Source organism: Falco biarmicus, chromosome 8 (genome assembly GCF_023638135.1).
Source record: "Falco biarmicus isolate bFalBia1 chromosome 8, bFalBia1.pri, whole genome shotgun sequence".
In the NCBI taxonomy this organism is placed as follows: Eukaryota; Metazoa; Chordata; class Aves; order Falconiformes; family Falconidae; genus Falco; species Falco biarmicus.
In genome coordinates this window covers 64,341,409-64,368,573 of record NC_079295.1, presented here as the reverse complement: position 1 = coordinate 64,368,573, position 27,165 = coordinate 64,341,409, and the positions used below count along the sequence as shown (strand labels likewise).

Sequence of the window (27,165 nt, the reverse complement as noted above, 5' to 3'; positions counted from 1 at the left end):
TCTGACTCTTGCCTATGTAAACGACATTATTATCAAACGAGGCTGTTCTCGCTTGCAGTCTGTATTTGGACAGAGCTGTTGCAGTCTGCATCAAGGTCAATAGCCAGTAAATAATAATAATAAAAAGCCTAGGGAATAAGATGCAGATGTTTTAACATCTGTTGCTCACAGCACGTATTTGCTCTGGTTGTTCCATGAGGGCCACAACAGCAGCCAGGTGCCCTCCCAGTGCCCAGACCAGCCCTTCAACCCAGGTGCCACATGCCAGCAGAAGCCGCCCCGGGTGCAAGCCTCTGTCCCAGCACATCCCACACACCCCCGCTCTCCCATCCTTGGCTCCTAACATCACGAACGTGCCAACCCCACAGCCCTCTTCAGCATCCCTAAGAGCTTCCTCCTTGGCAGCCATGCTGGACAAAGATGGGATGGAGTATTTCAGACAAAGCCGGGCTTGTTGCCATTTGTCCTGGGGCAGAGCAGAGGCAAAATGCTGGCAGGTCACTGGATTGGGATGGCTTTCCCTGGGGAGCTGCAGTAAGTTCCCAGCGTCTCCCTGCCTCTGTGCTCACAGGTACCCTGGCCCACCCCAGCTACCTGGTGGGCAACAGCAGGGTGCCAGCAGGGGCTGGGCAGGAGGCGGGGGTGGCCCCGGCGAGCCCCAGCACTGTGCCAGCTGGACCCTGTCATGCCTGTTGGGCACCTTTTTGGATCAGTCCAGAGAAAAGCAAACCCTCCCGGGGGGGGGGCCAGGCTGGAGGCACAGCCAGCCGCTGGCCCTGCAGTCTGGAGCTCCCTTGGGTTTAACTCCTGCTCTTCAGATGGCTGGGTGGGGAGTGGAGTCCTTCAGACTGATTACCTTCAGCTGGATACTCTAAGGGCATTAAAAAAACCCCAACCAGTCTTTAATACCCAACTCACCATTTTTTCCCCTGCTGATATCAGCCCCAGCTGCATCGGTGGGACGTCAGCAATGTAAACTGAACGGGCTCCCCACTGACCTGCACCTGGGCTAGCTGCTGGGATGCTGGCACCCCAGGGCACCCCGGGTCAGCATGGCCCCACAGCTGCCCCACGGCTGCCCCACTGTGCCTGGGCTGGGCAGGGAGGATGAGCTGAGGGAGCCACTGCCATGCTCCCAGGAGCACAGGGAGAGGACTGAGTCTCTCTGACCTTTGGCAGGGGGCTCAGGCTGCTGCAGGTCCCTCGCTTGGCAAATGTCACAGCTGCCAGCTGCCTGCAGCACACCAGGCTTGCCTCGGCAAAGGCTTCACGAAAGGTCTGTGTCCTCCTGCAAGGGTGAGAGAAAAGTAAGGAGCCCAGAAAGTCTGAGGACGCGAGTCAAAGTCAAATTCTTGGAATTCCCTTTTTTTCCCACCAAAGCAAGCACAGAATCTCATTTTGGTTTAGTGTAAAAATCCACCGTGCCGTCAGTGGGGAGAACTGAATTGATTTCAGCTCCTGAGATAGGTCTCTCCAATTCCAGGAAACTGTAAACGGCCCATCCCAGGATATATTTATGGCAGCCACGATCAGAGCGCTCACTGGCGTTACATCATGCCAGGGCAGGGTTTCAACATTTCTGACATTATTCATTCTCCTGCATGTGCTTCAACCAAACTTCCTTTTTGTAAGAGAGGCATTTATAAGAAATGGAAACAGCTTGCAGCAAGTCCTGTGCTCTCAGGGCTACTGACCGGAGCAGCTTTTTTTTTCTCCTTAGCCTTTGCAGCTTTTAAGGCTGATACTCCCATTAACCTCTCCCAGCCCAGAGAGCTGAGGTGCATCTACTGCCTGCCCGGGGAACCGTGGTGTGGCAGCGAAGGCTCTGTACCCATTTTGCACGCCCCAGGGAGCTGCTCCAAAACAGACTAACTGTTTCTGGTTTTGATGGGGAAAGGGGAGGATGACAAGTGGGAGAGAAAATGAGAAAGGATTTGCATTAGAGCAGGTTTCTTTTAAAAGCAGGTACGGAGGAGGAACAAACCCTCCTGGAGCAGGGTCTGGGAGGACTGTTGGGTGCTAGTGGGCATGGAAAGATCGTGATGCAGCGATGGAAGGAAGCAGCCAGGGCCGCGAGGAAGCAGATAAGAGGCTCTCTCTCACCATGCTCCCGCTCTTCCCCTCCATCAACCCCTGCTCCATCCTGTGGTTGTTCACTGCCCCCCCCCCCCCCCCCCCCCCCCGCCCCCAAATACTGCCTGGCCACGCAGACCTCGGGCTCTGCTCCCTCCCAGGGCTCGCTGTCAGGCACCAGAGACAGCTTTCCCTGGCAGCCCCCATCCCCACCTCCCCACCTCTCCATCACCAAAGCAGAGATTCCCCACTGTGGAGCTTCTCCTGGTTGGATTCACAGTCTCAGGGAGGGACAATCATCAAAGTGAAGACTGCCTTTAGCACTCGGTGTGATGCTCAAGCTCTTTCCCTGCAAGACACCTGAGGGATTTAAAACCCAAGGGTAATCTGCCCTATCCACAGCTCACGTATAGCACTGGGCAAGCACAGGGCCAGTGCATTGGTGGCATGATACATGCACTGAGCGATGCGCTATGGGGCAGCCCCATCCTGCTGCACACACACATGCCCCTGCAGCATTGCCTGGTGTGAGGGAAGGGCAACCTGCCTTCTGCTTACCTTGGGAGGGAGCCGTGGGCTGGGCAGTTAGCAGAAGCTGACAGGCTCCTGTGCTGCTGCCCTGGCACATACTGGAGGTGACCGTGGCTCTCCTGCAGTTGGTTTCTCCCCTTCACCCCCCCCAGCTCCCACAAGGATGTGTGTGAATGTTCAGAGCCTTAGGGGTTTGCTGGGGGGTAAAGCAGGGAAGGTCTCGTCCCCACTCAAGGGTAATTTTGCAAGGAGTGAGGAGCGAAAGGTGTGGCAGACATAAGGTGGAAAAGATGCTCCTTTTGCACTGCCAGAAAAACAACCTACTCCAAGCAGCCCCGGCATCAGGCTGGGTGCCCATGGGTGAGAAAGTCCATGCCGCTCGTCACTAGGGAGGAGAGAGCTTCAGCTGCCTTCAGCTGGAGGCGGCAGGTTTGCCTGGCTGTTACACAGCACTGCTGGCTGGGAATGGCCCATTTCGTGGCACACAGGGTTCAACATTAACCACTCTTCATTCTATATAGCACTGGAGCAAATCCATCCTGAGCTGCTCAACCAAGCACAGCAGCAAAGACAGGGAACAAAGAAGCTCGTTAGCACCTGCATGCCCAGTTCATCACCCTCCCTCCTTGCTGGCTGCCCCAGGAGGTCTGTAGTGATGCCATAACAGTTCACGATTTTTAGCATTACTTGAAATACAGTCTTCCTAGGAGCACCTTCCTTCAAGGGTGCTACTGACTGAGACCGAGAGGTGGTCATTTTAGAGTAACAATTACCACTTGCTGCAGCAACACTTGGGGATTTGATTGTGTTTTCAATAAAATTATTATTAAATATTTCCTCTGAAACAGGAAAACAATCCCAGACTTGGGATCTCCCTGGATCGGGTAAATTGATAAAATATTTTAGCAATCTGTTTCTCTGTCACTCAGTTTACAGTTAAAACAAAAGAAGTGGCAAATCACAGGGGGAATATGAAAAAGGGGGAACTTCAGAAGCTGTCCGAAAGGCCAAGCAAGTGTCTGAGATACGACTGCTGTGAAGTAAAGCTGGAGCACTGCTGCAACCCTGCAGAGGATCAGAGATGTTGACACTCATGGAAATTCTCTCTGGGTGATAACCTGGGTGGAGCAGAAGGGATTTACAGCCAACCATTTATTGACGCCCTTGAGGTGCATGGATTATTCCTTGCTTACACTTTTATACAAGTATGTGTCAAATTTAAGTGCATATTCTTGCTACATTGAGAAAACTGCTGAAACGATTGTTAGCGTAGTGGCATAAATGGGAGGAAGGAGTTGGTTTTGTAAGGAGGTGGTTTTGTAGCTGTCCCGTAAGGACAGCCTGACACACAGTAACATCAGGGAGAGACAAGTTGTTATTTCCTTGTTTCAAGCTGAGAGATAACAATGAAGCAAACAAACAGAAGGCATCCCAGCTTGGGCAGGTCATGCCTCATGGAAACTTGTGCAGATATGGGATAGAATGCCGATATAAAGGTCAATTAAGTTCCACTGAGTAGTATCTGTATGGGTTTAAACCAGAGGAAAGAAGTGGAGATTTAGGGCTGGGACTGTTAACCTCCCCTCCTGCATCTCTGTTCTAGGTCTATTTATTTGGTGCCTGGTGCCAGTTCCTGACGAAGATACAGACTAAAAATAGCCAGTAAGGACCACAACAGTACTGAAGTCATATATCAAAAAACTCGCTGTTCAATTTTGTCATTTAAAGTATTTAAGATACATTTAGTGTAAGCAACCATTGGCCTGTCAGACCAGAAAGCTCAGAATTAATTTTTCTTAAAGCTGGCTGAGAGGGTAAAGTTTAACCATGGGAGGATGGAGCTTGAAAGGAATGACAGCATGATCTTTTCTGTTAATATTTAGGTTTTATAAGAGGTGTTGTGACTATTTTTGTAGATGACATCTGCACTGAAACCTCAAATACCTTCCGTCATCTTTTTCAGGCCACTTTTATGTTACCTCTTATTATTCTAGATTTCCGGACATCTTACACCGAGGAGTGAACCTATGGCCTCTCACAGGCCGTGAACTATAAATGTCCTAGTGCTGTCCCCACCTGGTCTGTCTACCACTCTCCTTCTTTGCTTACTTGTTTAATTTACCTAATATGTTATATCTTTGCCTACAGTGAAAGCTTGCTGGTGAACAGTGCCTCACCCAGCACAACGACCCGACTGGAGGATACTACCGCAAGATAAAAGTGTCAAGCAGACAAAAAAAATTAGTTTAGAGAAAGCATGGCCCATCTACAGTGTGTTTTTCTGTACTTAAAACCAAGTTTGGGCTTTTCTTTAATCACTGTGTTAAAGAAAGAGAACTTGCCAGTGCTGGCAGGGTGATAGGGCTGCCCACATGTCTTTCCACCTCTCTTCCAATAAACCTTCCCATCGCACACAACTTCAAACCTGCCTTGAAAGTACTGAAAAGGGAGTAACTAAAAATGCTCTAATATTCTGCTGGACTGCAGGCACCTTGAAGACATTGGATGCAAATCTGATCTCAATGTCACCCAGATCCAGGGGATCGGAGGGAAATCCTGATGATACCAGTGGCCTTCTATTGTAGTGTCATTTCTCTTCCGTGTGCTTCATCTGTGAGCAGTAGGAGAGGACAATACCAGTGGCCACGCTTTATGTCTCCTAACACAGCTATTTCAGATCAGCCCAGCCTGACACACATCCCAGGCCAAGGGAAGACGGGAGAAAAAAACATTCCTGGGTTTTGCAAAATGGCTGCGTTGCTCTGCCTCCCACCTGTGGTCATTTATGTCGAGAGCAGATGATGGGCAGTGCACTTCTTGCTATAAGCTACTGCACAAGCTATGGCAAATGCGTGTTATGAAATTAGAGCAGCTCGAAGTCTCAAACTCCTGCGGCAAAGCCACTAAGACCAGATCTCGGCTGGGAGCTTTATGGGAAAAAGCCCTGGAAACAGGCTGCGTTATAGTTCTAACTAGGCTGAGGAGCCCCGTTAGAGCATCAAGGTGTTCAAACCAATGACAGAGGAAGTCCAGGCAGCGTCTGTAGCACTGCTGCTCACCAAAGAGGTGGTCTGCTGAGGCCAGGCCCGTGTCACATGCTGTAGGCACACTGTGATGTGCACTGGCACTGCTCTGCCCACTGCCCCGAGCCCTTTCTTTCAGCTGCGCGTTTGATGAGCATTCAACACCACAAGGCAGCAGCACACCCCTGTACGTCTGCTTGCATCACTGGGGTGGCTCACGCTGACACTGGGCAGCACGCTGGGTACAGACCACTACCTGCCTTGAAAGCATCAATGCGGAGGAGATGGTCAGAAGCATCATTGCTCACAATCCTCAACACCTTCCTTTTCTATTGACCTTCTTTCTATCACCCGTGGCTGCTCCTATTACTCCAGGCCCTACCAAATCCCTGCAAATTGCTAACACCAAATAACAAAACCCGCGTGCAGTTTTGGCCCTCCATGTCCAGCAGTCCTGCTGCTCACAGCAAAAGCATGTGCGTTGGAGCTGGTACCATCCTGGGTCCCGTGGCAGCAGGGCTGCTCAGTGACCGTCGGCACTGGGGCCGGTTCTTTGACACTCTGCAGTGAGGTGACTGGGAGCAGCCCAGCTGCTGGCCATGCTCCCACCCGACTCCCAACAGCCTCATCCGGACCCTGCTCCCTGCTCACCGGGTTCCGGTGGATCAGGGCTGCTGTGGCTGGCGGGAGCTCTGGGGCTTTGCGCGTCGCCATTACCCCACTGCTCCAGCTGCCCGGGATGCTCGCGAACAGCTGCCACGTGAACAGCTGCCACGCGGGGGGAGCACGGGCCAGGGATGGATCCCTCTGTGGCATGGGGGCTGGATCCCTCGGGAGGACAGGAGGTGGATCCCTCTGTGGCATGGGGGCTGGATCCCTCGGGAGGACAGGAGATGGATCCCTCAGTGGGACGGGAGCAGGATCCCTACATTAGACAGGGACTGGATCCATTGGGGAGGACAGGGGCTGGTCCCTCAGTGGGACGGGAACTGGATTCCTCGGGAGGGACAGGAGCTGGATCCGTTGCGGGGGGGGCAGGGGCTGGATCCTTCCATGGGACAGTGACTGGATCGCTCAGTGGGACGAGGGCCGGATCTCTCGGCGGGGGACAGGGGCCGGATCCCTCGGGGGAGGCACGGGGCCAGGCTGGGATGTGCGGCGAGGGCCGGTGGGGCCGGGCTGAGCCCCCCCGTGCCGAGCGGCGGGGCCTGGCGCACACCCGCGCTGGACGGCGGCGGGGCGGGGCGGGGCGGGGCGGGGCGCGCGGCGGGGGGCGGTGCTCCCCCCGCGCCGCTGGTGCTACAACAGCGTGATTTCCCCGAAGTGATGCTGGCGGCGGCGGCCAATGGGAGGCGCGGCCGCCCCCTGCGGCGGGGCTGATTGGTGGAGACGCAGCCGGGCCCGGGGCGGCGGGGAATCCCGGGCGCCGCCGCGTTATACCCGAGGGCGCGCCCCGCGGGCGGCAGAGGCCGGTCGGCGGGCAGCGGGCGCGGACGGCTCGGCTCGGCTTACCGCATCGCTGCACAGGCTTGCACGGCTCGGCACTACACGGCACAGCCAGGTGGGTCGCCGTACGTCCCGTCGCTCGCCCCCTACCCGCGCTTTGCACAGCCCCGGGTCTCCGGGAGAAGGCTCCCCGCAGGGTCCGCGGGAGCGGTCCCAAGGGTACGGTACGGTACGGCACGGCTCGGCTCGGCTCTGCTTGGCAAGAGGGGGCAGCACCGGCATCTGTCGTGCGGAGGCGGCTGGCGGGCGCCGGTGGCCGTCGGGTGGGCACTGGGCATCCCTCCGGCGGGCGGCGGCCGCGGCCCCTTACGCAGCCGACGGCAGGAGACGGACGGGGGCGGGATGGCGTCCCGCACCCGCGGGGCCGGGCGCGGCCGGGCGCGGCTGCCACTCGGCGGGCTCAGCCGGAGGCTTCGCTCCCGCTGTTGAGCTTGTGCCAGCGCCGAGCCGCGGGGCCCGAGCCCCGGGGGGCATCCCGGGCCGCCCTCCCCGGGGCGGGCACGCTGTGGGCCCTTGTCCTGCCGCCGCGCGCGTTGGTGGTGCAAGCTGGAACAGTATTGTTTGGGAAATCTGGGGCTGCCTTGAAAAACCACCGCAAACAGGAAATTATTTGTGCAGAGGAAGGGCTGGGAGCGCCGCGCCGCCCCGCTCCCTCTGTGCGGCGGCAGCACCGGGCGCGGTTTGCTGGGGCCGGCTGCGCGGCTAGTCGGGCCCCCGGCAGGGCCGGCTCCCCCCGCGCCCAATTTTATCAATAATAAACTTCTAAGAGCCGGCCGTGCCGGTAGAGCCTCCCTGCCGCCGCGGCCGGGGCGTCCCGCAGCGGTCCCCGCCGGTTCCACCGAATCCCCTCCTGGGCAACCGGCCCCGGGGCGGGCGGGGGGCTCCCCGGGGGGCCGGGCTGCCCCGACCCCTGGCAGCGGGGGCCGAGCTCCAGCCATCAATCCCTTTGCCAGAATTCCAAACTGGAGTTTTCGGGGCTCACCAGGCAGAGTGGGATGCACCGCCCTGCTCAAGCAGGTGGAAGTTACTGAAATAAAAAGAGTTATGAATCTAGAGAAGTAGTTAGTTGCATTGCTAGCATTACAGGCAGTGCTGGCAGTACAGAGGGTAACGGGGGGGTGTGACATTGCAGAATGAGGAAAAGTGATGAGTGGTTTTGCTGACCTATTATTTCTTTCATAGACAACATGCCAGTGTCAAGAATGCGCATGAGGCCCTGGTTGGAAATGCAGATTAATTCCAATCAAATACCAGGACTGATATGGATTAACAAGGTGAGGGTTGTTTATTATGATCATCATTATTATTACTGTTCTGTGTCATTAACCATCCTCGTTCTTAGATGATGGTAAATGTGAGTCAAGATCAGAAAGGAAGGAAGAACATGGAGAAAACTTGCAGGCATTATGTTTAAAAAACAAATATTTTTGATTTCAGAAAAGTAGCTCTGATTGGTACGCAATGCAGGAGTTCAATTTTTTTTTCCTGGGAAAAATGCTAAATTACAATAAAAGCAATCTGAACTTGAGGGAGAACGAAGAAAACTCCAAGTTCTCTTTTAACTCCTGCTGCCCACTTGAGCCAAGTCACCTCTTGTCCCAGTTCAGTGGCTACTGCTACACTCCCAGTTGCTTCCAGTTTTATGTTTTGGCCTGAAAGCAGCACTGTATTTTTTGTTCTGGAAGGCAATGCCCTGTACCTGTAGCACCGGGTCAGATCAGTAGGCTTACTGACCCAGGTCTCTTTCTCTGAAGTTTCCATATCCATCCCAAGGTGATATTTAAGCTAGGACATGCTTTTCTCGGGATTCTTGTAGGATCTTACGGGCAGCTTTAAAAAAGGGATTCTCTACCAAAGCATGCCTAGAAAATATGCCATAGTTCCTGACATACTAATGATTAGATGCAATGTATTTAAACGATTCTGGGATAAAATTGACAATATTGCTTACTTCTAACTGTACTGTACCACATGTGTTGTTGGGTTTTTTCCCCAGTTTCAGAAATCATAAAAAGCCTTAAATGCCTGGAACAGAATAGATGGAACAACGGATGTTTAATTAAGTTATAGAGCAGGGGGGTTTATAAAATTTCTGAGCTGCTACTGAGAATTCTTTGATTAAATCTGTCATTCTAAACTGGCATGTGGTGCTTCTATTTTAATTCAAATCTCTGTTGGTTTAACTTCAGGATAAGATGATGTTTCAAATCCCATGGAAGCATGCAGCTAAGCATGGCTGGGACATGGAGAAAGACGCCTGCCTTTTCCGGAGCTGGGCCATTCATACAGGTGTGTGCCAGTGTCACATTCCCATCGCTCATCTGCATATCTCAAGCAAGGCATTTTGTTTTGTCTTGACTTACACCTCAGGTAGTTATATTAACTACTAGTATAGATGTCAGAGAAAATAGAAGAGTAAGGTGTTATTTTTTTAGGGGGAAGAAGTTAACACTGAAAAGTCTATAAATACTCACCCCATCTCTTATTTATAGGAAGGTATAAAGTAGGTGAGAAAGACCCTGATCCGAAAACCTGGAAGGCAAACTTCCGCTGTGCTATGAATTCACTGCCTGACATTGAAGAAGTGAAGGATAAAAGCATCAACAAAGGCTCCAGTGCTGTCAGGGTTTACAGGATGCTGCCGCCCTTGACAAAGGATCAGAAGAAAGGTAAGCCCCTCAGCACCCCAGCTGGGCTTATGCAGCTGCCACTGCTGTGCTTCAGCACCACCTAAATTTCCTGTTCCGCATAGGCGGGGGTGTAACAGACCTGTTGGTAGCACCGGTGCTGCTGGAGTTAATAGCTGGTTACTGCCATCGGTAACAGTTTGTAGAAATGGTCTGGTTTTATCCCAAAGTCTTTAAATGCGCCTAAAGGCATTGTCAGGATGCTGCTGACAGCAGTAGCAGAGCTTGCTGAGCAGGGCTCAAAGCTGCAAGAGCTCATGCTCGCCTGAAATGTCAGCCACGCAGCTCTTTCTCACATTCATCTTTTTATTTAACAGAAAGGAAGTCGAAGTCTTCAAAAGAAGCAAGAAACAGGAGCAAGAGAAAGGTATGTGTCTGTAGAGGCAGCTGAAGAAGCTAGAGGTTTTGGTGGTTTTCATGCTTAATTTTTTCTCGTATGGGAACCTGTGTATTCTTTGACGAGCCTTTCATGCACTGCTCTTATTTTTGTAGTTGTATGAAGACATGAAGACGGAGGAGTCGACAGAAAGACTAACCAACACTCCTCTGCCAGATGACCACAGTGGCTACACCGTTCAGGACTACGTGGGGCAGGAAGTGGAGGTGGAGAGCACGGCCATCACCTTAGGTGAGACTCAGTTTTTAGCTCTGAGCAGGGTGGAAAGTGTCGTTTGTGCTAAACCCACAGTTTCTGCACCAAAAAGACAAAGATGACTCTCGGGGCCATGCCGTCAGGTGGGCAGGGAGGAAATAGAGGTGGTTGTGTCTCTCCTGTAAGTGCCAACTCCTGGTGCATCCCACAGACCTCTCCTCGTGCGAGGTGAGCGGCTCCCTGACTGACTGGAGGCCACCGATGGAAATCAGCATGGCTGACAGCACCAACGACCTCTACCAGCTCCAGGTGTCCCCCCTGCCTTCGTCCTCAGAAGGTGGCTATTTCTGTTTTCCTACCCTGATCTTTTATAAGTCTGCTGGGGGCAGGTTGGAGGCAAGACAGCGGGAAGGAGGAGTGTCTGGGACATGAGAAAAAGCAAGAGCTGTTTTGTAGAAATACCAGCCTCCACCTGGTGGATGAGGGTGCCTGGAGCCACCAAACTGGCCAGGTGACAGAAGGGAAGACCTGGCAGGTGCCACCTGCAGTAGTTACTCATGGGTGAAAGGCTCTGAAATGCCATTTGCTTTGCACACATGGGAAAAGGGGCAGGCTTTGTCCTGCAGGCTCCACCTGATGGCACAGACAGGTCGGTCTGTAAAGAAGAGGGGAGATTTCTGAGCTGGGAGGGTGGGACTGGGGCTTCCCGAGGCAGCTGGAAGGAGGCAATGCCAGAAGCAGGACAGAGTTGGGTACAGCAGTGTCAGTGCAGGTAACCATGCTTCCAGTGGGGAAGAAAAATAATCAACATAGATATAGCAAAGTGGTTCTTCACTTAGGGTGCAAATACCTTCCTCCCGCATACCAAGCGGGCTCTGCTCCGCTGAGTCCTGGGGAGGCATCGGAGCTGGCTGCGCCGCACACCCCAACACGTGGGGGCTGCAGAGCATCTGGGATGAAGGGCTGCAGAGCCACGGGGAAGGAGCTCAGACCCTCGAGCCTCTCCTCGGTGTCATCCCCGGGGAGGGGGAAGTAAGGGGTAGGGCTGTTGTGTGACAAGAGAACATGAAGTGGGTTGTGTGGTGGAGAAGCAGAAGCTCAAGAGCTAACATGTGAAAAGTTGACATCTATGTTTTCTTCTTTTTTTTTTTTTTTTTTTTTAATATGCTTACAAAACAGTCACAGATGAAGATGAAGAAGAAATGAACTCGGACATTTTTAAGGTAAAACCAATCCTTCTGGTCAGAATAAAATTGGCCAAAGTTGCTGTTTGCACCAAGAGAGGAAGGGAAGCAGCTATCTGATCCAGTCCTATATGAGCTGAACATACGCTTGAGTAATACAAGGCCCTTATTTAATGAGGAAGCCTGAAAAATTAAATACAAAAAGAAGGCTCCTTTGCAAACATGTACTGGAGAAGACACATCCCTGGAAATATTTACTCTTCATGTGAAAGTCAGAGAAAGCTGTTGAGTACTACTAGAAGTAGAGGTTGCTATATCAGAGTCTGCAAAGGTTTTCTAGACTTTATTTGGCCCATCCCTCTGGCACATATGGCACTTAATCTGCGTTTCCAGACATGTCATGCTCATCCCGCTGATAAGATGGGGGGATTCATCACTGGAGGTCTTCCAGCCCTTCCTGTTTTGCATTAACTTTTTTTTTTAATTCTGGGAATAAAATGAGTTTTATATAACTTAGCCTGAGAAGGTATAATTTGGTCATTTTTGCTTGCCTGTCTTCTGATTAAGGGAAAGGAATAGAACATTGCACCCACAGAGAGCAGGAGCACTTTTTACCATCCCCTTATTCTCTTGCAGCTGTTTGAACCAGCCCAAGACTGGCGTGCCACCAGTGTTGGGGGGAAAGGCTTCCTCACCAACGAGCCGGGCACGCAGACCATGTGCAGCACTTACAACTACAAGGAGCAGGACGGGGAGATCGACACAACCTCAGGTACCACTGCCTCTGCTGTCACCGGCAGCCATGGCCACAGGAGAGCACGGGCAAGAGGTTTCATGCAACACACTGATGGGAGGGAGCAAAGCCAATGGAGGGATTCACACATCCCTGTGCTCTGAGATTTCCAAGTAGCCTGTCGGAAGGCTGCAAGGAATTTTTGATAAAGAGGAAAAGCCAAAAAATGCCTCCACTAAGAATACTAGAGACTTGTTTTACAGTTACACGCCTGCAAGTCATGTCAGCTTTCAGGAACTCCTTGCAGTGTAACTGAAGAATTTCCACTAGGAATAGCTTAAATGGGATGGTTTGATAGAGAGTGTTTGGAGTATTTAGTCTAAGGTGTTTACTCACATCTGAGGAAACTTTCAAGTTTTGATACACACACACAATTTTGCTTTTACCAGGTGTGCTTCAGTACTCATCCTTTTTTATTTTGTCTAGGAGAGCTGGAGGTCAGGTTCTTCGACCAGAAAAGCTGCCTAGACTTCTCCTGGCTGGACACAGTGAGACCTACCATGCAGGTCATTCCTTGTGGCTTGTAAACCCCTGGCTTCTTCCCACCACGAACTGCTCTTGGGTAGAAACTCTGACAAGCCTGAAGAGATGGAAGAGGTTGTTTGTTACTGACTGAGCAAAGAAAGTAGCTTTTATATTCCGTTTAACTTTTAGGCCTTGAAAAGGTTAGCAAGAAAAACGCCATTATAAATTAAAAAAAAAAAAAAAAAAAAAAAAAGAATCCAATCTCACTAGCAGGACTCTTGGCAGTGAAGATGCTCAGCCACAGTGCGCACCTTGTCATCACTTGGGAGCTGAAGCTTTTTTGCTGGGAAGGTTGCCAACGTGCCATAGGGTCTGACCTGGTAGGGTGCTGCCAAATGGTACCCCGCTGTGCTGGAGGCCTGGGGAAGAGGTTACCATCCTCCCCGTGTGAGATGTGATGAGCACTTTACTCATGGAGTGCTTAGGAGAGATGCTGCTAGGAGAGCCTCTTACCTGTTAGTTTCAGTTGCTGCTTACCTGTGCAACACTGGTGACAGTGAGCTTAATGACTGTCATTACACTTAAGAAAAATTGCACTAATTGGCACTGTCTTCTTTGATTTACTCCATTGCATAGTTCACCTTTCAGATCTTTCAACTTTAAACTGTAAATAATTTAGACCAATAAAATGTGAAAATTCAGTTTAGGCTTTGCTTCCACATTACCCAGGTCTACTCATAGGATGTTATCTGCTCATAGACACGCCATATCTATTTCCACATAATAGTTGAAGAGCTGCTGCATGAAACAATTTTTGCACTGATGGGGCAGAGCTCTTTATTTATACCATGCCTTTCCGAGATCCCTTCTCGCACTCTGCTGGGACACCCACAGTACTGTATGCAGCAAGCTGTAACACCCTGCAGACTCACCCCGGACCTGCACCTGCAGGAGAGTGCAGAATGGAAGGTTCTAGTTTGTGTGTAACACATAGGAACCAAATCACTAAGCTGTAATAGACTATTTTCATGTACATTTTATTTTTGTATATAAAGTCATGTATATTTGTTTTAATAAAAATGTTTTATATATGATGTTTACTTTATCTTGTGGGAGAACTCAGAGAATGCACTCCAAATTCCTTGAAAAAACCCAGACACATGCTGTTGACAGAGATGGTTGCAGGGGGTTTTTCATGAGTCATGAAAGCGTAGGGAATTTAGTAGTTTACTCCTGTTTTCCACTCCTCCCCTCTTCCCAGTGCAGCTGTGGGTGGAATCCTGCTTGTTTTGGGAAGGGAAGCCCAGGTCTTGTGCACGTGTAGGGGAGCTGGTTTGTATCTGCCATCATCTGCAAGTCAGACCTACCTCGGAGCAGGGTTAGAGGCTATGCTATTAAAAAAAGCGCTATGGACCAAGCCCCTGCTGTGGATGTCCCTGTCACCAATGCTGCCAGCTTCTGCAATAAGCCAATCTGCAGTGAAGACCTGGCTAAATAACCCAGGTTTACAAAAAAACCCAAACAAATGCACAGGCACAATTCAGAAGGCAAGGGGAAAGCAAGCTGGTTTTCCCCTGCTATTTTACTCATTTGCCAATAATTTTAGGCTGGAAAGGTCTGACATGTTAGAGCATCGTCTGGGGTGGGAGATAAGAGGCAAGTGTGGCTGATGCAATGTGTCTCCAGCTGCAGCCACCAGCATCTGACACTGCCTGGAAAACCCCCGTGCCGAGCAGGGCTGTGAGGCCATGGCCTTTGGGGAATAACTTCATTCACCGAGCAAGAGCGAGGGCGGCCCGCGGAGAATAAACATCAGGCTGTGGGAGAGGAAAACCCAACCCAAAGGGCTGGAACAAAGCGAACGTTTCCTACCGCCTTTGGCACGGGCTCTGCTGCGACGCAACCTGCAGACACGCAGGGACAGATGTGGGGTTTACCAAAGGAAGAGGGGAAAAACAAGTGCTACAACCACCACAGTAAGTGGTGGGTCTCCAGTGAGGCAGAGCTAAAAGCCTTGGCGACGGCACAGCAAGGTGGGCAGGCAGCAGGGAGGGAGAGGCTGGGCAGGGCGACTGCAGCGCCTGTTAGTCATTAACTGGCCCTATCTCTGGGGCAGCCCGGAGCAGGCAGCACCCTCCAGGTGGGACCAGGCAAAGAGCAGCTCCCTACGGCCTCATCCTGGCTCTGTGTGGGCAGCAGCCTGCAGGGTGACGACCTTGCTGTCCCCCCACAGCATATCTGGTCCACCTCCCGGGAAGGGATCCATCCAGCCGGGAACCCTTTGGGTACCAGGGCTGCCGGAGCAAAGGCCATGGCTGCCTTGGATCACACTCACCTAAAATCCCGCACGACTACCCAGTGCAGACCTAGACCAGGAACATTCTGTGCACGAGCAAAGGGATCACCCACCAGATCAGGTTTGTGCCCAGGCAGCTGCAGCAGCAGCTACTGCCAGGGAGAGCGTGTGGGGCGGCTGGATCTTGAGCATCCTTTGCACACCCAGGAAGGGATGCCATCCCAGTGTCATCAACACAACCAGAAGAAACAGGTTTTGTTTAGGAACCGCTGCCAGTTTGTTACACATAGGGGGAGGGGGGGCGGGGGAGAGAAGGGAAACTTTCTATGATGCAGACAGTGCTAAAAATAGAAATTAATTTGCCCACTCATGCATTAAAAGAAGCAAGTTTTTCACAGTTATGCTCAGATGCAAAAAACCCAGCACTTATATTTTCACACATAAAAGGTCTGACCAACATCTGAGGACAGAAAACAGCAGCTAATGCCTCACACCCAGGGGCCATAGGCACGCTCCGAGTGTTTTTACCAGGACAGAAGAGACGCTTGCCTTTGTCACCTGCCAAAGTACCTGTGTAACTGACTGCATGCCAGATATTTTGCCAGTGGGAAGTGGTGAAGTCCCACAACAGGGTGGAATTCATCTGTCCAGTCGCTTCATTGATTGAATAACTGCCAGACTCATTTTTTCATGGTTGTTTCAGACTCCTCCATCACCCCTAGAGCAGGTGGGATTTGTGTAAGCGACATTTCCTCTCCCAGTGCAAACCAAGGAGACCTTCAGGCTGCTTGTACCCAAAGGAGCATCATGAGCTCTTTAGGATAAGCCTTCTGCATTGACTATGCAATGAAAACAGTTTTAAAACCTTGACATTGAATTTTTCCAAACTCGCCTATCCTAATTAAGCTCTTCGTAAGTCCAATAAACTTCAGCTGGCTTTCCCATGTTGGAGTAAGAGCTGTTTTCACCTTTAACATGCACACAGCTACATACCAGGGGAGCAGGTCACTGGGGAGAGCTCATCCCTGCCAAACCCAGACAAATCAATAAAAGGTAAGTTTTTATGGGAAGGGCTTGAAGAGCAAGCAGCTTTCTTGTGCTACGAACCTCACATGACAGCAAGATAGATCTATAGGCAATATCGCTGTTGTAAAAATGAGAAGAGATCACCTCTCCGCGGTGGAAAACAAAGAGGAGTTGTTGTACAATCAGGGTCTTTTGGGAAATGCACAGGAGCTTATGCCATGGGCTTGGAAGGCTGCTGGAGCAGAGGCTCTCCATCACTTACACCATACTTAAACCATCGCTGGCTGCAGCTTACTTGCAAACCTTGGAAACCATTTAGAAACAAACAAAAAAATTCTCCTTAGTTTTAGAGCTTTAGGATGTCAACAGGATGAACCCTCCTGAAAATAACGACAGCCTCAGAAACAGTCCCACAGCCAGGAACCTGGGAAAGCCCTACAGCGGCTCAGGCACAGATTTCGCTGCTGCAGCATCCTGCGTCAAGGTGGCAGAAGACCTTGCCTATAGAGATTTTCAGAGCTGCAGAGGCAAGGATGTCACACATCTGTTCACAGCAGCTTTTCCTAGTGAAAACCCTTGAACTATAAATAAGGAGTTGTTGCTTTTCCCCTGATCTTTGTCCAAACAGATTGTTAAAATGCCCTTCCATAATTAGAGGGGAACATAACTTCTTCCCCTGGGGTCCACTTACCACATTGCTTACAATTTATTCACTCATTAGGAGAAACCTGTGAGCAGCTCAGCACCAAGCTGCCTAAAGGAGCCTTTTGCTCTTGGCTGCCCAGAGTGCCTGCACCTTCTGTGAGCTTTGCCCACCAGCAGAGGCTGTGATTAGTTTCACCTTTATTTGCTATGGCCATCGAATCCTGATAATAGGGCACATTTCCAGGCAGTCATAGGATGTACAGTATCATGTCTGTAAAGCATAGCATGCTTCAGACCAAAGATATGAAGTTATAACTGCAAAAAATAGTGGAATATTTGTTTGTGGTGCAGAGGCAAACTATAGCTTAGGTAGCAACTGAATGACTTTGACTTCAAACACTATTTCTCTGCTGTTGTGCTGGATCGTTCCTCCTCTCCGGACCCCCAAGTGTCCACTTTTCCCCCAAGGGTCCACTTTTCCCCCCATGTTTGCACACACAACACAAGGAGGACAGAAATTTCTCTCCCAAAGGCTTGGGAGGGCCAAGGGAAGAAGTGTTACCTGTAGAAAAGTCCCTTTCAGAGCTTAGAAGGGGAAAAAGTTTTTCTAAAAGTACTGGAAAGCCATGTTTTCATGGACAAATTCTGAGTTGCCTGTTCTTCTACGCCAAGTGCTTCAGCCACCACAGCACCACATTTCAGAGCTCCTCTTCTTTCCACATTTTTCCACCCCCTACAATGTTTCTCTCCCAGTTAAACTCACACCTGTCCCTTCCCAGCCTTCCCATGCATGGAAGAAACAAGGCGGTAACACCAGTGTGTTCGTGCAGGCACCATGGTGCGTGTAGCTCAGGCTACTTGCACACCAAGTCATCCCCCTCTAACCTTGGGTCTTGCCTGTTCTGATAACGTCAGGATGCAAATTCTGATAACATTCAGGATGCAGCTTGGCTCCCTGCCACATTGGGCTGCAGGTGGCCACCCCAGGGAGCAGCTGGGAAGGGATGGGGAAAGCTTCCCATGGACCTTTCCAGAGCTCAGACACGGGCATGGCTTGCGCTGCCACCAAGCTGGATGCTCAGACATGAACCCAAGCCAGCAGAAGCTGTAAATCACCTAAAACCTAGAGAACCTGCTCACCCCGCTGATGGAGGTAACTGGTCACCAGCTGGCCCAGCAGGGGCTTCAAACCACAGTACCAAGGACGTGGGGTGGCCAGGCACCAGCGATCGGATACTGGCTCCGCTAAGTGCCTGGCTGACCCGGGTAAAGAGCCATGCCAGGTCACAGACAGCATGACAGGAGCAACGAGGAGCAGGGGGCAGCCAGGAGGGTCTGTAGTCACAGGGTGAGATGATGAGGGCCAGGGAGTGGGCAAGGGGGCAGATCTCACCACCCACCTGTACAAAATCACTGCGGGCTGGGACCCAGGTGCCAGAAGTCACCAGGCTCTGCCCCTGCACGAGTAGAGGCAGCTAGTCATCCCTTCTGCTATATATATAAAGCTGATAAATGAAGTCAGGACAAATGCACGGATGGAATAGGCATTTGATCAATGGTTATCAGGAGATTTCCAGGAATAAGGAATCCAATCTGCACAGCAAACAGGACAGCAGACCCAGGCTGGTTGTGCTCTCTTCATTCTCTTCAGGATGATCCACCTCATTTGTTTTGCTCATGATTCATACAGAAACTTCACTGTGAAGCCTTTGAAGAGCCAGACAGTTGGTACCCGGCTGGGTGCAGCTGCTGCCACAGGCCAGGGATGCCAGGAAGGATTAGGGGTGAGGTGCTGCCAGTCTGCCCAGCGCAGACCCACCTCTTGCACCTCACTGATGTCTCCTCAACCACCAAAAGCCAGTGGGGAGGAGGTGGCTGAGCTTGTGGCACATCAGGTTGCTGGCGGCTCTTACCTGACACACAGCATCCAGGGTCAGGTCCCAGCATCCTGGGTCACAGCAGCAGCAACATGCATTACTTGGACACCACGAGCATCCTGAACAATGACTGTAGGTGCCTGCACGGAGGATGCTCAGCCGTCGCAGATGAACTCATGACCTATTTTGGTATAGGAAATGTCGCACTTCAGGCGCTCCTGCCTATTGTGCATTGTTCCCCACTGCCCGGCCGCGACATGCTATGCTGCGGGCACGTGGCCACAGCATCAAAGCACAGAAATGCTGAGGCAAGCGGAGATGTGTGCAGCAGCTTCTGGGGATCTTCCAGGGGAATTCAACCTCACCAGCTTTACACAACTCCCTTAGCAGAAACAGGCTGCCTCACCAGCCACTGGCAAAAGGAAGGACTTTGTTTTCTGTTTGCATGGACCAATGGTTAAAAATACAAAAGCAAGGGAGTGGTTAAAAGGTCAGTTTCATTAGAAGGAGAATGGGGAAATGGTCTGAGGAGCTCTGGGCGACCAGAAAATAGATGGAAGTCCTTGTTCCTTTCAAAGCATGTGGTGGTTTAGCAGTGACAGCACAGAGCATGAAGAACAGAAAACAGCGTAAGGATGCTGGCCCTAATTCAAAACGAATCCAGCACAAGCATTACGCCTATTAGCTATTTGCAGCAGGGCTATTAAATAACCAGACCCAGGCTAACCACAGGCATAAACACTGAACATGCCCAGTCTTAATATCTGCATTGCAAGAATACGTTTCACTGAGTTTGTTCTGTCATGAACTGAGTCCTATAAAGATTTCACCAACAGTCTTCAGGCAGAAGTTGTTAATTGAGAAGCCAAGTCCAGACAGGTACAACTTTGTTTTCACCAACTTTATCACTGAGGAAAGCGGAGGGAGCAGAGAGCTGAGCGTGGACTGTGCTGGCCTGTTCCCGGCCTTGTGGCTGGATTTTAGGATGTTTTTAAAAAATTCTGGAGGGAGTTTGCAGAGATTACCAGCAGCACTATTTAAAATCAGCAATTGAACCATGTTAGCACATATACGTTTCACACGGAAATAATAATTAAGCAGCTGCCATTCCTGCCCAGAGCAATCCTTTGCCATCAGCTTTGGAAAAGCCTCACTGGGCTTCCTCCAGCTCCATGTGCAGCGCTTCACGCTTCTGGGAGCCCATGGACAGACTTTCCCAGGGATGTACCAGGGCAACCTGTCTTGGGGCGAGTGATTCACGCCACCATTTGCTCTGCCCTGCAGCTCCACATGCCTCCCGCCCCCACCCTACGGCGAGGTCCCAGCTCACCTGACACAGGCTGGCTCCACAGCAAAGCCGCACTTCATTTGCCTAATGTTCACGTGATGGCTGTATCATCACGGGCGGCGTGCCAGCACAAGCTGCACGATATCAAAAAATCTCATGTAGTTTGTATCTACTAATGCATAACATCCATCAAGCTCACAGCAACCATCAACTGCATCTGAGCTATACCAAAAACATCTTTGATGTTGCCTACAGAATATTACGTGGACCACAAGAGCTGCAGAAGTTTTACAACTGGCTACATCAGAAATGTGCTTCCTAGCTGCTGTGCGAAACACTACCAGATTAGCCAAGGGGAATGGTCCAAACCAGCACAGCTTGCATGCAATTTCCATGCACGGGTGATCAGCCTGTCTCATTGACTGGCTTTTTCTCCATGAGGCAGGGAGAGGAAAGCAATCATCAACAAGAGGAAAAGGATTTTAAAAACCCACTGTAATGAATAGGAATGTTCTTGGACCTATATATCTTGTGATTGACCAAATTTCAGGTTGGTGGTGTGTTTAATTAAGGCACTATTACTGGACATGCCCTTTCCTAGCTGATTTACTGTTGTCTTCCCTTAGAGATAAAGGCAACAGAAGTTTTTCCCAATGATTTTTAAAAGTCTTGGGCCTACCTGGATTATACCCTTTCCCAGCTATACACAGCACTGACTCATTTTTGGGCCTGAGTTCCCGGATCCCATTTGCTGCTGGGTTCGTCCCCACAGTTCAGAACCCGATGTCGCTGCGGCTGAGCACCTCCTGTGCCTTGGCTCTGGGATGGGCAGTGGCACATAAAAGCCATGTGCATGTGCTGACAGCAAAGCCAAGGCAAAGCATGAATATAATTCCTACCTCCAGGAAAATTCTCCTCCCTTAAAATAGCAATTCCTCATGGAAAAGCATGAAGAGCTTTGGTGGAAGCACAGTCTGAGCCCCTCATCCCCATTCTTGATGAACAGATCAGCAGGGGAAAGATTCCAGCTCACTTTCCTCCAGCATTTTACTCGTGATAAACAGGGAGCAAACATTCTGCATAATTAGCATCTTTAGAGAAGCAACTCACTGAGTGCTTTGATTACAGTGCATGCACCTGTATGTACTGCCAGCACCCAAGGGTTAGGGAGTGCGGACAACCCTTGAACTGCACATAGGTATGAGGAAGCCTTGAAATAACATCGTTCTGTATTCCACGGCAGGGTGTCATCTCCTGTCATGGAGAAGCACAGCCTGGCTGAGCCCGTGGCCCTTCAAGGAGGTGTCCCCCGGATCAGGAATGACTCTGCCATCAGCCCTTTTGCAGGCACAGCAGCAGGACCCTGCCTGGGGCGCAGGAGCCGCACAGGGCACCCCATGGCCGATGCCCCACTCTTCCCAGTGCCGAGGCTGGAGCGCTGATGCTGTGCCACGTAAACATTGTGTGGTGCTTTATAGTCAGATCTAAGTAAAGGCAAAATTTCTGCATTTCAGGGAAACCAGCTAACTGCCCTGGAGAAGGTGCTTGCCACGAACAAGAAAAACCTACAGCCCAAGCCAGGTTTGGGGACTGTGAGGCTCATGCTGCAGCAGACGAGTTTCCCTGCTGCCCTGGGAACTGCCGAGCACCCTTCTGCACCCCAGGGAGAGGCACGAGTGGGCTATGCTCCACTTCCAGCAACCAGCTCCTTTTCACTGCTTGGCTCCTGCAGGGATTTTGCATCCCTGGCCATCCTGAAGAGGCTGGCTGAAGGCCACCTGCAGGGAGCCCCGGCTCACCTGCAGTGCCCCAGCTCCACAGCTCTCGCAGAGTTACCAGCTCTGCTGAACCCGTGCCGGCTGCTTTAGGCACGAGCAGGTATTGGCAGCCGCAGAAGCGGTGGAGGCGGCTGTGCCAGCAGGCAGTGGGGGGCTGTGCTCCAGCATCGCCACGGCCCCTGGGGGGAAGGAGCTGCTCCATCACTTCTGTGACCTTCTCACATGGCCCTTGTGAGGGCAAGGAGAAGACCCTTGCCAGCTTTTTTCTTTTTGCTTTCAGTGTAGGACCTGGCAGACTGTGAGACAGAGGACCCAGGTGTTGTCCTTACCACAGCTCTCTCCTGAAGTCAAGAGGATGGTGCAGGAGGCCAGCTGGTGCCGTCCCACCCATGGGATGGGCACAGCACCTGCTCAGCACAGCCCTGCACTTACCTTCCGACTGCTTGGCAAGGGCTTGGAAGGGATTGACTTCACCCTACTTTAAAGAATAACAACGCAGGGGCAGCTGGAGCCACTTTGGTGGCATAGTTTCACAATAAACTCGCTGTGGTTCAGCAAACCTCAGGCACCTTGTGTCTGAGGAACAGGAACCTCAGCAACTGAGGTCTGCAGGACGTGAGCCCAGCCCTGCAGGAAAACGAACTTGCTACCGTGTCAAAAACCCAACCAAACACTCAAGAGCTTGGCACTAGGGACACATCCCCTGCTGTGGGTGCCCCCCGCCTACACGTACTGGCTGGGCTACACCACTGCCCTCTGCACAGAGCCCAATACAGCTTTCTGCTTGGGAAAAACTCAGTAAATTGAGAAAAAAATGATGAGAAAGGTTAATGTTGTACTTGATAACAACTTGCTGCCTCCTGCACCTCTGCTGAGCAAACCACTGTTTCCTGAATTGAAGTGTCAGGCATGAAATATTTCATATGCTGGAGCAACCGTCACCATCTGCTAAGTGACAAACATAACTTAAGCCTTTCCTGGTATTTAATGCATAAATCAGGGTGCGTCCTGTGTGGCTGTTTGTGAGTCTGTAATTGAAAACTCCATCTTGCTTGGGGTGGTGGCAGTAAAAATGCTTGTAGAGCCAGCAGAGCTTTAGCCTAAACCACTTTCTAGCAAAGTGTTTCTACAGCATGCTTAACTGGAGCGTGCAGTCTGATGCTGCTGCAGCAGGAGCATGGTGAGAAGTGCCTGAGGGCACCAGGGAAGGCCGTACCTGAAAAACCAAAAACTTGTTTCCTTGGGTATCCTCTTTTCCCTACAGCTAATACGGATTTATCCGTTCCTTCCTCACCTAGTTGGCGAGATGTGAAGTGACTTGGCCATTACTCATGACCCCATGAGTCTGGCAGGCTGACCACTGCATAAGCATTTATTTTTGCTCTTACCCCTCCAGGCACTCGTTGATTATCCCACTGAGCCCACACCCAACAAGTGCCCAGCAGACAGCGCTGCCCAGGGCCACCACTACACTTGCAGTGAAGACAAGGAGACAGAGCTCCATGCTTGGGGAGCATTGGATTTGCATAACCCCCTACCCAGTGGAGCTCCTGGGAGGTCTCCTGTGCAAAAAACACATTATAAATATATATATATATATATCTCCACTTAAAAATATGCTTCACCAACATTCACAACACTTGTGAGGAGCACAGGGGAAAGGCTGATTGCTGGTGTCAGTCATCAGCATGGGAGGGTTTGTGCCTGGAGGGCATGGGTACAGTTCCATCCCAGTCTGCTGCAGTTGAGGGAACACTGAACTCAGCGTGTCCATGATTCCTGCCCGAGTTCAGCGCTTTCCCTGCTCTGCTCTTCACCTCAGAGCACCAGGTCACCTCCTGCCTGGGTCTCTGTTTCACACAGACTTGTCTATTCAGACCTCCACATCAACAGGCACAAACAGAAGCATACCCAGTAGATCCAAGGAAAGGATTATCTCCTTCGTGCAGCACTCAGTAGGTCATATCTACAATACCATGTCCACTTTTGAGTTCCCAATGGTAGAAGACAGACTGGCAAACTGGAGCAGTAAGTCCAAAAAGCTTGAAGCCACCAGCACAACCAGGGGCATGGAGCCCTTGCTGCAAGAGGAGAGGGCAAGGGGGGGCTTGTTCTGCTGGAGGAGAGGCTTTGGGGGGGCTCATAGCACCCTCCTGTAGGGGGGCTTGTTGAGAAAATGGAGCCGGGCTCCTCCCAGGGTGCATGGTAAGAGCACCAGAGACAAGAGGGAAAAACTGGAGTGACAGGGTCAGCCTGGGTACCAGGGGCTGTTTGTTCCTGCAAGCACAGCCCAGCAGTGGGACAGCTCACCCAGGGAGGTTTCCAAGACTGGAAACAGCCCAAGGCAACTTGGGCTGACCTTGCTTGAGCAGGAGGTTGGACTAGAGTCCTCCTAAGGTCCCTTCCCATGTGAATTATCCTGCAAGGCTATGCTGCTATGTTCTTCCAACAGCAAGCAGATCATTGCAGGTGGTGCAGCTCACAAGAAGCTCATTGCTTTCTCCTGCTTCGTGCACTGATTTACCATCTGTTTATCATCTCTAATCAGCAGCTAGCTTCCAGACCATGCTTTTAGAAGAGCTATTTTATTCCCAGGTTTTCATTATGTCTCAGCTAAGGTCTGGTAGTAAGTCTCCTGTTCCTCCACACCTCACAGCCATGGAAATACAGGTATCGGTGGCCGTTCCCTCACTTATATGATGTTTCTCTGCTGCACAGAAGTGCAACAGCATAAAGCTCCCAGGTGAAACCATCTATACCAGCTTCAAAAGCAGGGGCAAATCCCAATCAGACTTTACATGGCATTTCTACTAGCTATGGTGTTCTGAAGTGCTGGCTTAATATTTGCCTTAACTCAAAAAAAAAAAAAAAGACTGTAAACTTACTATCTGAGGAAAGCCAGACCATCAACAAGCAAGTCCCCACCACTCTGCACCAAGAAATACCATACCACAGGCTTTCACTGAATTGTAAGGGGGGGGATAACCTTCACAGGCTGCTGCTGCAGCTGCTGGAAGATGCAGAAGTCCATCTGGTCCCCCCTGTTTGTGTCTCCCGAGATTCCCCGAGGGAAGCACAGCCAACAGTTCTGCAAAGTCCGCCTGCCCTGGGCTTTGGTCGCATTGCAGCTGTGCTCACAAGTGCTTTTAATTTTTCAGGAAACCTCCCAAAGTAATCTAGATACAGAAAAACTAAAGCACAAGAGATGCCTTGCCCTCTATACAATGTGGGAAGCTTCTCTGAGGGCTCCTTCAATGCCCATTATTACTAGAATAAGCCACAGTAGACAGTTCCTCATTTCTTACTGAGGTATATAGGAGAGAGGGGCAATTGGCACAGACGGGTTAGAAAGAGGCACTCGGTGCCTTGGGAGTTCTGCATGATGCTCCCATTGCCCCAGGGACAGGCATTGCCCGCCCTCAGGCTTGGCCCCATATCCACAGCACCGCAGGAGAAACAGACACAGAAGCTCCTGTACAGTGGGAACAAAGAACAGGTGCAGGGAAAGAGAGAGAGAGGAAGAACCAGAAATACTGAGAAGAAATAAACCAAACCAAAATAAACAAGAACACCTAGAGCCAATAGTTTGGCTTCTGTTACGAATAAACAATAACAAAAAAGAAACAGTTTCAATTTGCCTTAAAACATAACAATCTTAATGTGCCAGAGACACACCTGTCCAGGGGGCTCCACCAACACTCCCCCCCTGCCCAGGGCACCCAGCGATGCCTTTCAGCCCCCCGATGCCCACAGCACCCACTGCGGGGATGTGACCGTGTATTTACTGACCTTCTGAGGGTAAAATGGGATTAAACCCAAGAATGACTGCAGCAGTTTTAAGCCACATGCTCAAATAACAAGATGCAAATTTCCTTAGATATGTTTCCGAAACAGCCATTAGAAACCCCAGATCAAGAGTTATGAAGCCCCAGACCCTGTAGTTTACCCGCCCTTGCTTCCCACCCCAGCGTCCCACTCAATTAGCTTGGGGTCACCTCTCCAAGCCCTAGATATGAGCAAACCAGTGCAGCCCCACCATCAGGACTTGGCTCCCAGTTTCCCCTCAACCACTTGCACCCTTAGGTAACAAGCAATAAAAACGCCCCAGAACTTGGTGTGGATGTGATGCGGGCTGCCAGCCCAGGTCACCACAGGGACAGACCCCGCGCACCCCCGGCCAGGCTCTGCAGCGCTGGCCCACGCTCCCCCGGCAGCCCTGCTTTCAGATAAATGAATCTACTGGCTCCTTTCCCTCCTCACTCTGCTAAATGACATCACTGCAAAACCCCTGACAGCTGGGTGCAGCTACGGAGAGATGCCCCTGGCCAAAGTGCCCCAGGAAAACCTGGTGTGGCTCGGGTGAAGAGCTGCACCTGCTGATTACAGCATTCAGATGCAAATGGCAACAAAAAATACTTGCAAGGTAAAGAGCAACACATTTGAGCTGTACCAGAACCCAGTGGTGTACAGAAATGCATCACAGCAGCTCTACTTCCTATTTCCTTTTCCTTACAGCTCTGAAAATCATAGCGGCAAGGTGGGGGCTGGGGGGTTCTGGCGATCCGGCAGCCCCGGCAGCTGCTCGGGGCCAGCTGAGCACACTCAGGAGCTGGGGCCCAAGCCCCCACCGTGTCCAGCCGGATCTTTCCCGCTGCTTTCCTGCCTGGTTTACCATCAGGCACAAAGCCCAGGGGTGCAGGAGCGGGTCTCCGGGGGGAGCTTTGGTGCCAGCCGTAGCTGGCAGTGGGGTGCAGGGATGCCCAGGGTGCAGAGGGACCAGCTCAGTGATGCAGAGCTGGGCTGCCAGCCCCCAGTCTGGGGCTGAAGCTGCTCCTTTTGGGTAGTGCCTGACGAAGGGTCTCTTGGAAACAACCCAACTCTTACAGATTTTTTTATGTTGAAGCAGTAGTGAGGCTCCTGGCCAAAATCAGCATTGGACTGTGATAGTCTCTACAGATACGAGGTATGTTTGGTCTGACAGCCTGGGGCAGAGAACACCCGAGCACTGTAGGAGCAGAAATTCACACCCAGACCCCGGTGGGTGTTGCACCATCAGAAGAACCACTTTCCTCCCCCTCCACACCATTGTGCCCTATGATCCCCGAACGACAGCACCATCCGTGGTGGGACCAGCCCTGATGAGGCCCCTGGGCACCATGGTGGGACCAGCCCTGATAAAAGACACAAACTCGCAGCAGCAGCAGCAGCAATGGAGCGAGGAGATGATCAGAGCAGGACTGCAAGTATTGCTCAGCCAACTCCAGGCTGATTCACTACAAGTATCCCAGCAATTTCCTAATGGCCTAAGAGTCACAAATTTTACAGGGTATTTGAGATACAAGTTGGTGTCCTTTTAATATTTAAAGGGCAGGGAAGTGGCACTTGATAAAAGAGAAAGCTG

At 51.3% G+C, this 27,165-nt stretch overlaps 1 protein-coding gene across 1 annotated transcript; it reads left to right on the top strand.

Annotated features, from left to right (window-relative positions):
• The first annotated feature begins 7,052 nt into the window (after positions 1 to 7,052).
• IRF1 (interferon regulatory factor 1) lies at positions 7,053 to 13,948 on the top strand. The gene is made up of 10 exons (XM_056349850.1): positions 7,053 to 7,188; positions 8,316 to 8,407; positions 9,323 to 9,422; positions 9,626 to 9,802; positions 10,138 to 10,187; positions 10,313 to 10,448; positions 10,624 to 10,749; positions 11,592 to 11,635; positions 12,233 to 12,368; positions 12,816 to 13,948. The coding sequence occupies exons 2-10, from the start codon at positions 8,321 to 8,323 to the stop codon at positions 12,914 to 12,916; spliced, it is 957 nt and encodes a 318-aa protein (XP_056205825.1). The 5' UTR covers positions 7,053 to 7,188; positions 8,316 to 8,320; the 3' UTR covers positions 12,917 to 13,948.
• Positions 13,949 to 27,165: the final 13,217 nt, after the last annotated feature.